Source organism: Mustela nigripes, chromosome 15, assembly GCF_022355385.1.
Source record: "Mustela nigripes isolate SB6536 chromosome 15, MUSNIG.SB6536, whole genome shotgun sequence".
Lineage (NCBI taxonomy): Eukaryota > Metazoa > Chordata > Mammalia > Carnivora > Mustelidae > Mustela > Mustela nigripes.
The window spans coordinates 12906447-12921693 of NC_081571.1; the positions used below are offsets into that span (position 1 = coordinate 12906447).

General features: G+C 46.8%; 1 protein-coding gene across 3 annotated transcripts in view; it reads left to right on the forward strand.

Annotated features, from left to right (window-relative positions):
* Positions 1 to 489: 489 nt before the first annotated feature.
* The window catches only part of B3GLCT (beta 3-glucosyltransferase), a 115169-nt gene continuing 100411 nt past the window's right edge, over positions 490 to 15247 (forward strand). The window contains exons 1-2 of one of the 3 annotated variants that reach the window (XM_059377804.1): positions 490 to 816; positions 14987 to 15036. In XM_059377804.1, coding sequence (XP_059233787.1) covers positions 744 to 816; positions 14987 to 15036 — 123 coding nt within the window. In that variant the 5' untranslated portion in view covers positions 490 to 743. The remainder of the gene's footprint in view (positions 817 to 14986; positions 15037 to 15247) is intronic. The other 2 variants (XM_059377802.1, XM_059377803.1) reach the window with 2 other exon arrangements.

Here is a 15247-nt window from a genome sequence, read left to right on the forward strand (position 1 = left end):
GAACACTTAAAATCACATTTATACGAAATTACATTTACGCTAACTTCTATTGAAAGCCAAATTCCAGGCTTAAGCTATTGGCCAAATCCTATTAAAAAAAGAGGATATTAAGTAAATTAGTTGAGCTGATTAAAAACACCTTCATCAACGTAGAACACGGGTGCCAACAATATTAAGGGTTGAATTATTGATTTCTTTTTAAATAGCAGATGGTACATTAGGAGGGAGGAAAAGCGACTCGGCTTCCTGTCTCCTCCCTTCCCCGCCCCCACCCCCCTTTCTTTGGGAGTAAGGAGGGGACCCACTGATCGACTCCAGGAGAGCCGGGAAAGGGAGGTGAAGGAGTAAGGTGGGAGGACAGGAAGGTAGAAGATGGGCCTAGGTAAGGGAGAAGGAAAAACAGGAGTGGAGAATAATGACCGCAGGGAGCGGGGGGCCACAAGCCTGGAAGAGGGTCGCTGTCCTAGTGAAGGTGCAGTCATCCCTACCCTCGCCCGGCGGCGGGACCCCAAGGCACCGCTGCGAGCCAGGCGGGCGCTGGAACTGGCACGAGGACGCTCCCGAAGTCGGCCGCCAGAGGGCGCGGCCGGAGCCGGCGCGGCGGAGCCCGAGGAGGGAGGAGGGGAGCCGGCGGAGAAGGGTCAGCCGCGGCGGCACGGGCGACAGCGGCAGCCGCGCAGCTCGGCTCCCCGCGCGTCTCCGGTCCCCGCGCCCCGCTAGGGCGCGCAGCTCCCGCCGCCGGGATGCTGCCGCCCGCTCGCCGCGGCCGCCGCCTCGCGCTCCCGGCACTGCTCTCGCTCCTCACCTGCTCACTGGGTAAGTAGCGGGCGGCCCGGGCGCGCACGGGAGAGGCGTGGGCTTCTCGGGCGCTGCCGCCCGCGTCCCGCGTCCGCGCGCCGAAGGGGGTGCCGGGCGGCCCAGCCCTGCCCCGCGGGCGCCCGTGTCCCGCCGTCCCGTCCCCGCCGCGCCGGCGGCAGCGCCCTCTCGCGGCGTCCGGGTGGGGACCCGGCTCTCCCGGACCCCGGGGCGCAGCGCGCCCGGCCCCTTTCGGCTCGGCGGGTCCCGCCGCCGCCCCGGCCCCGCTCGCGTCTGCCCGCCTCCTTCCGCCAGGAGCTGGCGGCCGGCCGAGCCGGGAGGGCGAGGCGCTCACCCCCACAGGAAGCGCTGAGTAAATGTGCAACTGCAAGAAACTTTGAGAGCGGGGAAGCGGCGGCCGCGGTCCCGCCCCCTTGCCTTCCGCCCGCGTCCCGCCTGCCCCGCAAGCCCCACACGCCCCGCGCGGGCGCCACCGACTGGAGGCGGGCGGGCCCGGCGGCCCTCTCGCCCGGCCGGGGCGGCCCTCTCGCCCTGCACCTCCGCGCGGGGCAGCCGGGGGCTAGGGACGGCCCTCCCCGCCCCCCGACCCAGATCCGCGCGCCCTGCAGGGGCTCTCTGCGGGGATCTTCCGGCCGTGCCCGGGTCTCCAGGGCTGACAAGCCAACTTGGCACCAGCCCTTCTAATCATTCCTAGGTTAGGAAGGGAGGGTCGGGGTGCCCGGCTGGGCCTTCAGTGGGTGCGGTGGTGGCGTGGCAGGGGCGGTGGGGACATTCCCCAGTCTTGGGTCTTTAAGGGGGAAAATTAGAGAACACTTCTGGGAGCAGTGCTTGTCGGGGTTGCTGCTGCCCTAATGCCCCTTTCCTTTTTTCTCCTGTTCTCCTCACAGGAGCGTTTTCTCCCCTTTATCGTAAAATGATGTGGCAAAGTTAAAAAAAAAAATCGTCCTGATTGACATATATGGTGAGATTTGTTCAAATTTGAAAGGTTGGGGGAAAATGACTCCCTTTTCAGTGTTCTCGGGGTTATTGTCCTCTAACCCGGATTTTGTGTTTGCAGTCTGTTAAAAGGCAGTAATTTCAGATTTTTAGAAATGGCAGAATAGTGCAATTTAGGAAGAGACGTAGCGTTATTGCACATTGCTTTTTGGTAGCCCACTGGAACCTGTACAGCTCGTTTTTATTTGGATTTAAACTCTCCGAATGAGGACGTTATTTGCGTACTCTTCGCTTTTCTATAGGTGCTCAGTAAGTGTGGGAAAATCGAGGGAGATTAATTGTTAATTAATTGTTCACATGCATGATTAAGTAAGCAACAATGTAATTAAAAATGTTGGGACACCTTGGGCACAGAGAGCTATAATTGACGGTGGGGAGCAACTGAACGTGGAGATCGGCTTTAGTGGAAGAAAGAATGCATGGCCGGGAGGGGGGCAGCCCAGGGAGAAAGGGAGGTTGGAGGGGTGGGAATTTGACTAGGTGACTCTTGGCTACATCAGTTGGCTTGCTGCCTGGAAGTTTTGCACCTAACCAAACAGGGTGGGTGGTAGCTGAAATTGGCATTCTATTTATAGCACTGCACTTTATAATGGTGTACTGGGGATATAATATTTGTACATAATATATTCAATGTAGGGGCTGAAATACATTTGTATTGCTGTGTGTCTATTTTTTACTGCACTTAAGGGAATATCTGTACTGTCCAAACTTGATAACACATTAAAGGACAGTCAGAATGAAGCAAAATGTCAACACATTTTTAGAGATGTCTATTAACATTGTGAAGTTGTCAGATAAGCACAATAAATAAGACCTAAAACCTGTTAAAAGGTCCCTGTGAGACATTTGGCTTTGTGAACTGGCTTTCATGGGTTGGTACAGACAAGAAGCTGTATTCTTCGAGGTCTGAAGTAAATCATGAGCTTGGTTTATTGAGCTCTGCTTTGATGGTGTTGGGGGAGCACCCAGATGCAGAAAGATGTGGTACCCAATCTATAGATCTCTAAACCAGGGCTCTTGGATCTTGCTAAAACGGAGATTGTGTTAGGAATTTTGAGGCATGTGAACAATCCTGATTGCTTAAAAATACTCTAAATATTCCCTCGTTAGTTTGGCCTGGGTATATATATAGTTTAGTTTTCCCACAAACTATAGCATATTCTCTCGAGTTGTTAGAGAAAAGTCAATATAGAAAATTTATTTTAAACCCATATGATTATACAGACCAAATTCACTGCAACTTCAGTTCTAGAGTCCAGTGCCAGTTCTAGAATCAGATTTATTCACACCTCTACGTCAGCTCCTAGTGGGTCTGAGCTCAGTTTTCTCATATAAAACAGGAGACATAGACTAGATAAAATACCAGAACTTTGCCATTTCTTACAGTTTTAATGTAATGAGTCTGTTGTGGCAGAGACGGCTATCTGCTACTCAGTTACCCTTCCTCAGTAGTTCCTTCCTTTCCTGACTAAAAAACCTCTTAAATAATCAGGAATGAGGGCACCTGGGTGGCTCAGTGCTTAAGCATCTGCCTTCTGCTCAGGTCATGATCCCGGGGTCCTGAGAGCAGGCCCTGCACTGGGCCCCTGCTTGGTGGGAAGCCTGCTTTTCCTCCTCTCACTCCCCTTGCTTGTGTTCCTTCTCTCACTGTGTCTCTCTCTGTCAAACAAATAAATAAAATCTTAAAAAAAAAAAAAAAGATAATCAGAAATGTTGGGTGACTGTATTTGGAGATAGGACCTCGAAGGAGATAATGCAGGGTGAATGAGGTCATAAGGGTGGGGCCCTAGTCCAGTGGGACTGTGTCCTTGTCCTTCTCTGAGGGGGAAGAGACACCAGGGATGCACTCAAACAGAGAAAAGGCCATTGGAAGACACAGTGAGAAGACTTTTCTACTTGCGAGCTAACGAGAGAGGTCTTAGCAGAAACCAACCCTGTTGGCACCTTAATCTTGGACTTCTAGTTTCCAGAGTTGTGAGGAATAAATTTCCATTTGTCTACGGTTGTTGTTAAGGCCGCCCTAGTTGACTAATAATACAGGGAGCGAGGGGAAGGATGGAGGAATCTCATGGTGGTAGTGGCAGCAGCGGTGTGTCCAGAGAAAAGAAGTTTCTCAGTGGCCCTTGCAAGCAGGGACAGCCACTGAATTACCTGTAGTGATTTTTGGGTGGGTCTCTTTGTGAAGCTGGTTAAAGGTAGCTGACCCAGTTGGGATGCATGCTTTTTGTTATTCTTTGTTTGTTTGCTTGTCTTTGTTTCATCTTCCTTCCCATTGTGTAAATCTGATGGATGGAGCCATGGTGGTCATCTTGTGACCATGAGGTGACCTTGAAGACAGAAGCCAGTAGTAAGGATCGTGGGGCAGAAAGTGCAGAAAGTGCCTGCCTGGGTGCCTGAAGGATGTGGAGCACCACGCCAGCCTTGGGTCCCTTTTTCCAGACTTGTATTGCAGGAGATTAAAAATAAACCTCAGTCTTGTTTAAGCCTCAGTTGAGTTTTCTGTTACGTGTAGCAGCCAACCTAATCCTAACTGATACATCTGTGAAGAAGCTCATTTGAACCAATGGTAAAATAATAAGATGCTAACTTTTATCTTTCTTTCTTTCTTTTTTTTAATTCCTGAAATAGGAATTTCTGATAAATACAGCTTTTTTAAAATATAGATTTTATTTATTTATTTGACCGACAGAGATCACAGGTAGGCAGAGAGGCAGGCAGAGAGGAAATAGCTCCCCACTGAGCAGAGAGCCCAATGCGGCTGGGCTCGATCCCAGGACCCTGGGATCATGACCTGAGCCAAAGGCAGAGGCTTTAACCCACTGAGCCACCCAGGTGCCCCTAACTTTTATCTTTCTTATCCCTGTTTCTACTCTGTATGTGTCAGGATTGAATTTGTTAGCATCCACCAAAATTAGGCTTGATTTTTTTTTTTTTTTATTCTGGTCCAGTTCTCGCTCAGATTCTTTTTACTGCAGTGAGTTAGACTTTTTAGGACACCAAGAGTCAGACCTGATCCCAGGTTATTGTGTGTGTGTGTGTGTGTGTGTGTGTGTGTTTTAATTCGCGATTTTTAAACCCTCCTTTTATTTCTTAAGCAGCTATGACTGATAGAGAGTTTACCTGTCTGGATGAGTTCTTGTCCAGGTAGTCTGGGGTTTCCAAGTAGACATGGTTTTCTTGGTTATGGATTTGACTCAAAGGAGTTTGTCTGTAGCCAACAGTCAAGCTGTTTATCAGGGGGCAGGTAAGGAGAGGGGGAAAAGAGCATCTGTTTCAGGTGGGATGGTGGGTGGTGGGCGTGGGGGAGGGAGGAACTATCCTGACCCTTTTGTGAGCTTGTTCTGAGGCAAGCATTGTGGGCCTAGTAGTTGAGTAAGTCCTAATACTGACTTCATTTGGACCACTAAGAGGCAGGTTTTTTTATTTTGTTTTTTGCTTTTCATTAGAAACATAAATCAGGGTGTTTCTAGGCACAAAGGGATTATGGGCGATTCGCAAATGTTATTATGTGTTGCCTCTTGTAGCATTATGGACAATCCATCTTTGGCGTTGCCAGATTCTTGGTAAAGAATAGTATATAGGAGTGTTAATTCTATCTTTTCCAACACAAAGGAAAGTTTATCGAGTGTTGGGGGTTCATCAGATCTATTATTGATGGAGAGTCTCCCTTAATTCCGTGTTTCAAAGCTTTATTCACTAAGCCACTCCCTAGAGGAACCCAATTCAGTGTAGGCGCTGATTTGCACTCCTAGAAAATGTTAACAGTTCAAAAATAGTATTAAAAGAAAGAACTGTACTTGGAATTTTTTTCATTTATTCTGACTGTTGAGTATCTACATGTATCAGGCACTGGGGATATTGCAGGAAGACGACAGATCGAATCTGGCTTTCCCCTGGTGGAGCAGGCAGTCTCCAAGGGGAAGGTGACATTAAACACTAAACAAAACAAATCGCCCTGTGCTCAGTGCCCTGGCAGGGGAGTCCGGGTGCTGGGAGAATGCCAGGCAGGGAAATGGAGGGCTTTAGCCTGGAGTCTGGAGTAGTGGTTCTCAATAGGGGGCGTTCTTGCCCCCCATGGAGAATTTGTCAATGGCTAGGGACTTTTTGTTTGTGGCAGGGAGTGCTACTGGCATCCAGAGCTGGGGCTCAGAGGGACATCCTACCATGTGCAGGACAATCTCACTCTCCAAAGAATCTGTGATCTGATCTATTGTTGATAGTGCTGGGTGCCGGGTTAAGAAACCTTGGAGTAGGGAGTCAAGGAAGACTTCTTGGAGGAGGAGACATCAGAACTCAGACCTGAAGGGCAGTTAAGTGGAAGAAGGGGACATGCCCAGGAGGGGAAAGAGCTTGGTGCTGGAGGAACACAACCGAGATAGGACAGGACTGGAGAGATTTCAGAGAGGGGCTGGGAAGTTCAGTGGGGGTCAGGCAATGCAGGTCTTATGGAGGAAGGTGAGGATTTTGGGCTTTGTTCTTAGAGCAGTGGGAAGTAGCTGAGGGGCTGCAGTGGGAGAGTGACATGGTTTAACCTCCCGTTGTAAGGAACTCGCTGATGTTGTCCCGGGGAACCGAGATTAGAGGTGACTGGTGAGGACTTGTGGGACCAGCGAGGAGGCTGCCGGAATCAACTACGTGAGAGATGATGAAGGCAGCTGATGGGAGCAGTGGGCTGAGAGGAAGGAGGGGGTCAAAGATGAGTCAGGTTTCTGTCATAAGCTGTGGGTGGCTACCAGAGCTGTTTACTGATACAGGCACTAATGGAGAAGGACCAGATTTTAACTTTTTTTTTTTTATTGTAGTTAAATAATATAGAGTTTCTTTTAACCATCCTGTGGCATTAAGTATCCAGACATTTTTCTAAAATTTACTTTTAATTTTAGAGGGAGGTGAAGATGAGGAGTTCACTTTGGACAAATTGAGTTTGGGGAACGTGAGATGTTCAGGTGGGTGTCATGTGGGCAGTTGGATCTGTGGGTCTGGAGCTCAGAGGAGAGATTGCAGAGAGATTTGGAGGGCAATTTGAGTAGATTTTTTTTTTTCTTTTTTTAAAGAGGAGAGAGTCTTAATTGGCAAAATAAATCCATTTAAACTTTCATTCAAAATGTATGGGTATCCAAGATTTGGTAGAAGCTGGGACAGAAAATCATCTTTATCTGTGTGATGTAAAGCTGTAGGCTTATACCAAAAAATGAGAAAAGGTATCCTCAAATAAGATTAGAATGTATCTCCGTTGTAACAATGCCATCTTCACCTAGGGATATGACTTATTTTCACTACTGAAAGAATATTTTATGGTCTGAAAAGGTGATATGCTTTAGTTTACATCATTGTTTGCTGAAAGAAAGCTGTAGGAAGCCGAAGGCTCTTTCCATATCGTGCTGAATTTATCTTTTCCGGATCCTTGAGGGTGGATATACTGGAGATTGTTCTTCGTTTATGAGGTGAATGAAGTAAAGGAAGGTAAATGGCCAAGGCCTTTTGGAAAGATCATCCCATTCCTTTCCCTTGAGAGTCTGTTTAGCTCTGCACCCCAGTGTGTCAGACTTCAGCACACAGGAGAATCCCCTCAGTGTCTTGAAGAGTTTCCTTTGTTATGGGGCCCCTTGTTAAAAGGTATATTATGGGTTCCCAGCTTCATATTTTTCTTACAAAAAAAATCTGAGATGAGGCCTCTAGATTTGCATTTGTAGCAGACCCCAGGTGGGTCATATGTGCTCGCAGGTGCAGGAACCCTGCCTAAGGCCCAGGTAGAAACTGGGACTCTTGCCAGCGGATTTTCTTGCATATCTGTAGAATGTAAAGATGATTGCTGGCTGCTTTGTTTTTAAAATGAAATAAGGAGCTGTTTCTGAGACAGCAAAGCGTGGACTTGAGGCTTGATTTGTCTTGCTCAGATATTTCATCACCTCGGGAAAGGAACCAGAAACTCCAGAATTCAAACAAAGCAGTCTTTCTCTGGTTCCAGCATCCTTTGGAAACAGGCAGGTTTTCAAATGCTGCTGGAGGGGCTGTAGGAGGAGGACCATGAGTCTCAGAAACTGAAGAGTGGGTTGTTTGAGCAAAGGTGTTTGGACAGTTGACAAGTTCCTAACAGCATTAGGAACTTGTATATCTCAGCCTGTGGCTACTGTGGATTCAGTGGTGCTGATGGGGTGGGGAGGGTCTTCTAAAATGACTTTTTATATTGTAGAAATAAGATACCCCCAATTTAAGCAGAGACTGTATAAGTTCACTTGATAGTTAACTGTTCAGTGCTGCTCGTACAATGCAAAGGGATTATATGAAGCGCTGATTTTTTTGGTGGTTTGTTCTGGAGTGGGCTGTGCAACGGGGGTTTCTTCTGCCCCTTACCTATGACTCAACTTAGGAAACCTGCTTGTGAGGGTGGTGTTTTGAATCTCTCCCCCGAAACTCTGTTTCCCTTGGCATATGAGCTTTCCTATTATTTGTTTAAATGATATAGGAATCAAAGAAGCAAATGATCTTTGTCTTTCTAAAATATACAGTTATTTCCCATTTCTTTCTATTTTCTTTCTATTTACTGTCCTTTCTATAAGTAGGTTTACCCTCTGGCACAGAGACTGTATTGGTCCTGGCCAACTCTGTTGCCAAGGGAAGAAAAATCTATATTCCAAACTCCCTTGCCCATTGACTTCTTTGGTAAAACCGAAAAAGTATTTGAGATGGAGTAAGACCAAGCAGGGGTAGGTAGTGAGCGGCTCAAAAGAAGACCGTCATGTCAGTGTGCTCACTGCCACACTTGAGGGGAGGCCAGCTCCCCCCTCCCCAATCTCTATTCCTTCTCTCAGCCGGCTGGTCACCTTGTAAGTGGTGTGGAACCCACGGAGTGGGGCACAGCAGTTCCCTGACCTTAATGTTGTCCAGCTTCCTCCCCGGGGCAGCATCTCTTTTCCTGAGTTTGCTCTTTGGCACCTGAGCAAAAGGTTCCAATCATTCCTTTCACAGGCCAGGTACTGTCCTGCTCCTGTATATGCACCAACGTAGCTCATTCTTGTTTAGTTTCCCCCCTTTTACAGGGATGGAGGCAGAGGCTCTGAGAGCCAAAGTCACTGGCCCAGTGTTGCTGAGCTACTAAGTGGCAGAGCCTGGATTTGAAGCCACAAGGTGGGAGTCTAGATTCTGTGCATCCGACCAGCGTGCTGTGCTGGTCCTCCTCGTGGAGCAGGCCGTGGAGGCCAGCTCTCCTGGGCCACACCTCTTTCCGTCACACTTTGAAGCTTTACAGAGAGAATGCCTTGGAAGAACACCTTATAAACTCCTTCAACAATTGCCTTCTCCCTAGCTTCTCTCTACCTGGAGAGCCCTTCCCTGCTGCTGGATATGTTCCCTTGAATGGCCTCAGCACCTCAGGATGTTGGGAAGCAGACCGAGTTTTTCCATGCATTTGCTCCCCCTGGCTTTATTCTCGGGCTTGTGAATGGCACCTCAGTGTGCTCAGCTGCTCCCTCTGCATCCCGGACTCACCTACGCTCCTTTCCTCTCACCAACCCCTATGGACTCTCCCTTCCCTGCCCCGTCTCCTGGTAGCACTGGACTCCTGGACTGCAGATTCTGCTGCTTAAATATCTCCAACACCCCGCTTTTGCTCACCACTCACCACGCTCAGGCACTGCCTCATCCGAATTCTGTCCCTTCTCTCCCATTACCTGGCTCCATTAGCTTCCTAGCTGGCATGTTTGTGCCTTTTGTTTTGTCCCCCCACAGCCCCACCCAACACTACTCTGGAAACCTGTCAAAGACACGTTTCAACATGGTGCTTGCTTTGATAGAAGCTTTTCATGGCCTTTACAATAAAAGCAGACCCCCTAACACTGAGCCCTTTCATGACATGGCCCTGCTGTCTCCAGTTCCATCTCTAGCCTCAGTCTCTCTCCTCCCCGACAGGTGTCCATGTCCCAGACATTCCGTCCCCACAGGTGTCCACATCACATTGTCTTCCCTCCCCACAGGCATGCAGCTCTAGTTCCTCCCCTCAGGTGTCCGCGCTCTGGGTACACTAAACTATTCAAACTTTGACACAGAAACCTGTTTCCAGGCGTCCTTGCTCTTGTAACTTGAAGTCTCTGCTGCTTGGAATTTGCTTGCTCAAGCACCATGTTGAGTTTAGTCCGAGCAGTGCTTTGATCTCTGGGAGCCTCCCTTCCCTCTACTGCCCTGCCTTGGGTGAGACGGCCTCTGTCTCCACCCCAGGTGCTCCCTCAGGGACTCCCATTAGAGTGACAGCCAGCACAGTGGATGCTTGTGCACTTGGTTGTTGACTGAGGGACTTGTGTCTCACATCAGCTCCTCGGGCAGCTGCTTACTCATGTTCCCCAGCAGAACGGGTGATGCTGGTGCATATAGCCACTCTGGTTTTCTCCTGCACAAATGAAAATGTAAACGAATACTAATGACAGTAACTGCTACGGCCTAAAGCACATAGCATGTGTCAGGCCCTGTTCTAGAAATATAACACCTGAGAAACCATTTGACCATGGGCCACATGCCAGGGCTGGTTCTGTGCTCTGCCCATGTGGAGCGCCAGGGGCCCTCCATCTCCACTTTGGACGGGGATGCCTCAGGGCGGGCGGCTGGAGCAGCTACCCCATGTGTGCACAGCCCCAGGGACAGTAGATCTGAGGAGGCGGAAGGGAAGGCAGGCTCTGCCCTCTGTCGCTGCGTGGGGGTGCATGCGTTTCTGGTCGTTCTGCCTGCCTGGATGATCTTCAAAGCAGGTAATTGGAACTAAGTCAGTCAGCTGTGGGCTGCACATCCTGGAGTTGAAGGCCTCCTCTGGAGGACTTGGAATTCAACCTGGAAAGCTCCAGGGAGCTGGAGCCACTTGGGGAGGAGCTGTGCTGGGTGAAACGTTTCTCGTAAGTAGGTCACAGGAAAGAAAGGGAAGCCCCACAGGCTCCCTCCCACAGTGTGTCAGAAGAGAAAGTGGGGCAGAGCCTGTGTGAGACCCTGAGAGGTGCCGGGGGCTCAGCTGCTAGCTTTGTCCTGGATCCAGAGCTAGGGACACACGGTTCCATTCCCTGCCTCCCTCCAAGCTCCAGGGTAGGGCCCACGACCACCTAGACACCGCCTAGACCCACAGCAAACCATTGCCCCACGAGTGGCTTATGGCAGCATCAGTTGAGCTATGAACACACAGAGCTCCACGCTAAATGCTGTGTCTTATCTCACTTAATCCTGGCAGCACCCCTCTGAGTGGAGTTATTGAGCTTCTCAATGGTTTCTGTTTTTTTTCTGTGTGTGTGTGTTTAATCTGGTTTCTATGATAGATGTTCCTGGGATAGTCTGGGAGGACAAACCAGGAAAGAGGAGCAAAACAGCACGAGGAACTAGGAGGGACAATCATCTTTCCTGTGGGGGCCCCTGGGGTCCCTTGCTCACTCCCAGGAACAAGAAAAGATGGTTGATTAGGGTTGCTTAAATGTGTTGCAATTAATTCCTCTCCAGTTTTCTGGCACTCTAGGGCTTAGGCTGGCCTATAAATCTTAGTCCCAGGTTAGTTGTAAAATCTTGATTTATCTCTTAGAATAGGTGTGCTAACACATTAGTTGGCTTGAATTATTTAAAGTTATCTCGGAAAGGTCTTATTTCTATTGCCCATCCTGATTTGCACTTTAAATATAGTTCCCTGTAGCAATTCACAGGAATTCATGTTGAAAATAGAAAAGGGAAAATTACTTTTAAACAGCAGTTTGGCATATAAGAGCATGATTTACCTTGGAATAGTTCTCCAACTGCACATTAAGGCCAAGCTTTCAAGAATATTTTTTCCCCACTGAATTTGGAAATTAATATGAAGCCAAACAATAAATATCCAGCCCCAGGTGGCCACTCCCTTTGGCAGAGTTGGGGGACCCTTTTCTCCTTCCTTCTTCCCTCCACCCTGGGCCACTGTGTGACAGGTAATTTCTTACCTCACTTGCTGATTTTTCTTACTTCGTCCTCTAATTTTACCGTTTCTCCTTCATTTGCACCAACTGTGAAAGCCAGGATCTTGTGGGTAGGAATTTTGTTAAGGGTTCATTATTTTAAGATTGGGTTTATTAGTGGTATAGCATATTCTGTGCCTTCAAAATGCATTTGGTTCCTTGGTGATTTGTTTTATTTAGATTACGGAAACACAAAGGAAAAACCAACTAGTATATTTTTATGTTTAATGAGGATTATCTTGCCATGTGATTTGCTCTTATACCTGAAAGTAACTGATGCATTTCTTCCCTTATTGCTTTATTTGTTTATTTATTTAGTAAGGTTTATGCCCAATGTGGGACTTGAACTCATGACTCCAAGATCAAGAGTCACACACTGTACTGACTGAGCCAACCAGGCACCTCTTTGTTACTGCTTTAAACATCATACATTTTATTTCTATCATGGGGGAAAGGAGTTCTTAATTTCACAGCAGAGTGTGATAGGGACAAATGACAGTTTTCTTTCTCTCTGTGTGTGTGTGTTTTAAAGGGTATTTTAAATCTAGGCCTTTGTGGTTTTGGAGGAAACTAAAATCTAGTTTACTCTTGCTTCAGTTAAGCTTTGTCTGAATAGAGGTGTGTTGTTTCGATTATGACAAGAAGGGTTTGTGGAATTCACTTGATTTATTAGGAATGTCTTCCCTCCATGTGATTCCTATGTGAAACATTATGAAATGACATTAGCTGCTTACTTATGAAAGGTGACATGTTAGTAACTTGCAGACCTGTTTTCTTTAGTATTGAGTCTGCCTTTGAAAGGGCTTTTGTATTGACATACTCTTCCTTTTACATAGCCATCTGGCCTGCCAAAAAAGTGAGGGAAGACTAAATCCTGGTTATTAGATGATGAGTCACTGAACGTGTTAAACTGAGAAGGTTTTTTTTTTTTTTTAAATCTTGACAAAAGAGGGAATTTTAGCCCAGAAAGCTTTAACGGTGTGTGTTTGGAATTAAGAGTTGATGGAGTCAGCAGAGACAGATTTTGGACTCCGAGTCGTGTCTTAGATTGACCACAGTTGTCATATCCTGCAAGTTGTTTGAATGTTCTGTTTTGTGGAATTCTGTGGTGCTGAGTGATATTAACGTGTTGTGACTTCCCTACTAATGCTCATTAGTAATTCTATTTTTGGTATCTTCTTGAGGGTTTTAAAAAGTGTGCCTGCTAGTTTGGAGGTAAATCAAATATGACAAAACCAAAGAATCAAATACCCAGAAGCGGAATTTAAAATGCTGTTTGGGGTTAAATCTTTCCTCTCAGAATTTAATGAATGATTTGGGCTTTGTGGTTGCCTTCTTGTGTGTGTGTGTGTGTGTGTGTGTGTGTGTGTGTGTGTAAAATGAGAAAGTGGAGCAGATCTTACTGAGAATAAATTGTTGTTGGGAGGACACACTAAATTTCTTCAATTTGCTTGGTGGATTGTACCTTGTGGAAGGAGCAGACAGCCTATAAATGATGGGATCCCAGTGCCATTGTAAAGACTTGTATTGATTGAATAATTGATTGATTTATGAATATTTATTGACCTTCTTCTGTGTGCTGGCTGTGTTCTAGGTATGGGGCAGGCAGTCAAAACCACATTCCTGGGCCCCTGGGTGGCTCAGTGGGTTAAAGCCTCTGATTTCGGCTTAAGCCATGATCTTAGGGTCCTGGGATCGAGCCCCACATGAGGCTCTCTGTTCAGCAGGGAGCCTGTTTCCCCCTTTCTCTCTCTGCCTGTCTCTCTACCTACTTGTGATCTCTGTGTCTCTGTCAAATAAACAAATAAAATCTTAAAAAAAAAAAAACCAAAAAACAAAATCATGGAGCTTGTAATATTTAAGACAAGCAATAAACAAATATTAGTATGTATTATGGTGGTGAGTGCTCTGGAGAAAAAGAGTGAAGAAGGTAAGGAGGGGTGGAGTTGGGGATTATTATTTCTAGGAGGTGGTCTCAGGGAGGCCTCCTGTAACATCTGCTGTTGTCCACATTCCACACGTAGAGGTTCTTTTAGGTTACGTTTTCGATTTCCCCCTGCCTTTTGAAATGTCATCCTGGAAATGGAAATGATTAAAGGATGTCAGTCATTTGCATCTTCGTGTGAATGTTTTCCATCATTTCCTTTGAGTACATGTTAATGGAGAGAGAACTGGAGGCAGTGGATGTCTGGGGGTGGGGGTGCGTCTGGGGGTGGAGGTGAGGTTGGAGGGGTCCAAATGGAGGAAGCTGTCTGCTGCTTCTCAGGAGGGTCTCCTCCGTTTTCCCAGGAGACCTACCACCGAAACCCCCTGTACTACATTATTACTCTGCCGAATCGGCGTCCAACACTTTTCGTGCATGACTGTTCTATGCCGTTGCCCATTTTCTCCTGGGGACGCTAACTGGAGAAAGCAAACTCTATGAGGTGCTTTTCTCTTAGCTCCTCAGAAGAAATGCACCATCAAGTTAAAGTACATTATTTTTTTGTCTGGTTAACCTTCCTGACTGTGGTGTTTATTATTTTGCTTTGTATTTTCAAAGTCTTCCTGTCATGTTCTTGTTAGTGTTATTATTATTATTTTAAATGTAGAGACTAGGTGTGTCTGGAGGGATATCTTTATCCATTTCTGGGCTCCAACTCAAAACCTGAAATCCTTCTAAATAGGGAGTGATTTGAATTCCCTTCCCCCTCCTGGCCCCATTGCGTGAGTGGGCTCTGTGCAGTCACCCATTGTCTGCACCACACTTCTAACCTGGCAGCCCCTGAGAATGAAAGCTTGCCCCAGATTCAGCTCGGGTGCCTGCCAGGCTCTGCAGTGATTGTGTGAGTAGGAATCTGTACCTCTTCCCTCTAGATTCTTAGAAATTCCCCTTCGCTTTAGAAGGCACCAGAATCAAGCTTGCTGAGAAGGTGTATTTTGTACGCATCTCTTTTTTGTAGTTTATATCCAGAGACACAAATGGTATACAGATTCTAATTTCTTTGATGTAATATTCCTTTTGCTTGGTAGGCTAAGCACATTAGCTTCCCACCGATGAATAATTTCAGGTCCGGAGATGAAGGTGGCCCACGGGGTGGGCTTGTAGCAGTGCAGCTGCTTTTAAAAATGAGCAAAATATGCTTTATTAAAGAACCCTATTTTTCTCATTTTAAGCACAACTGTTGAATGTGAGAATGAATCTTAATTGATAATTTAATGGAAAAATGTTTTCTTTTTTCCAGCTTTTGCTTTGGTTTCTGAAGATATAAAGAAAGAGGTCAAGCAATCTAAGGTACTATTCTCGTGATCAAATCTATTCTTCCTGTCTGAGGTTCATTTGTATTTTCTTTAATGGGAGCTGTAATGATTTTGTCTTTCAACAGTTATCATTTTTTTTTAATGGATTAATGGAATGTTGGTCAACATAGATTTTTAATCCCTAGTGGCAAGCTACACATAAGCTTAAAGTCCTTTAATAATGGTTTAAGCAGACCAAGTAGGTT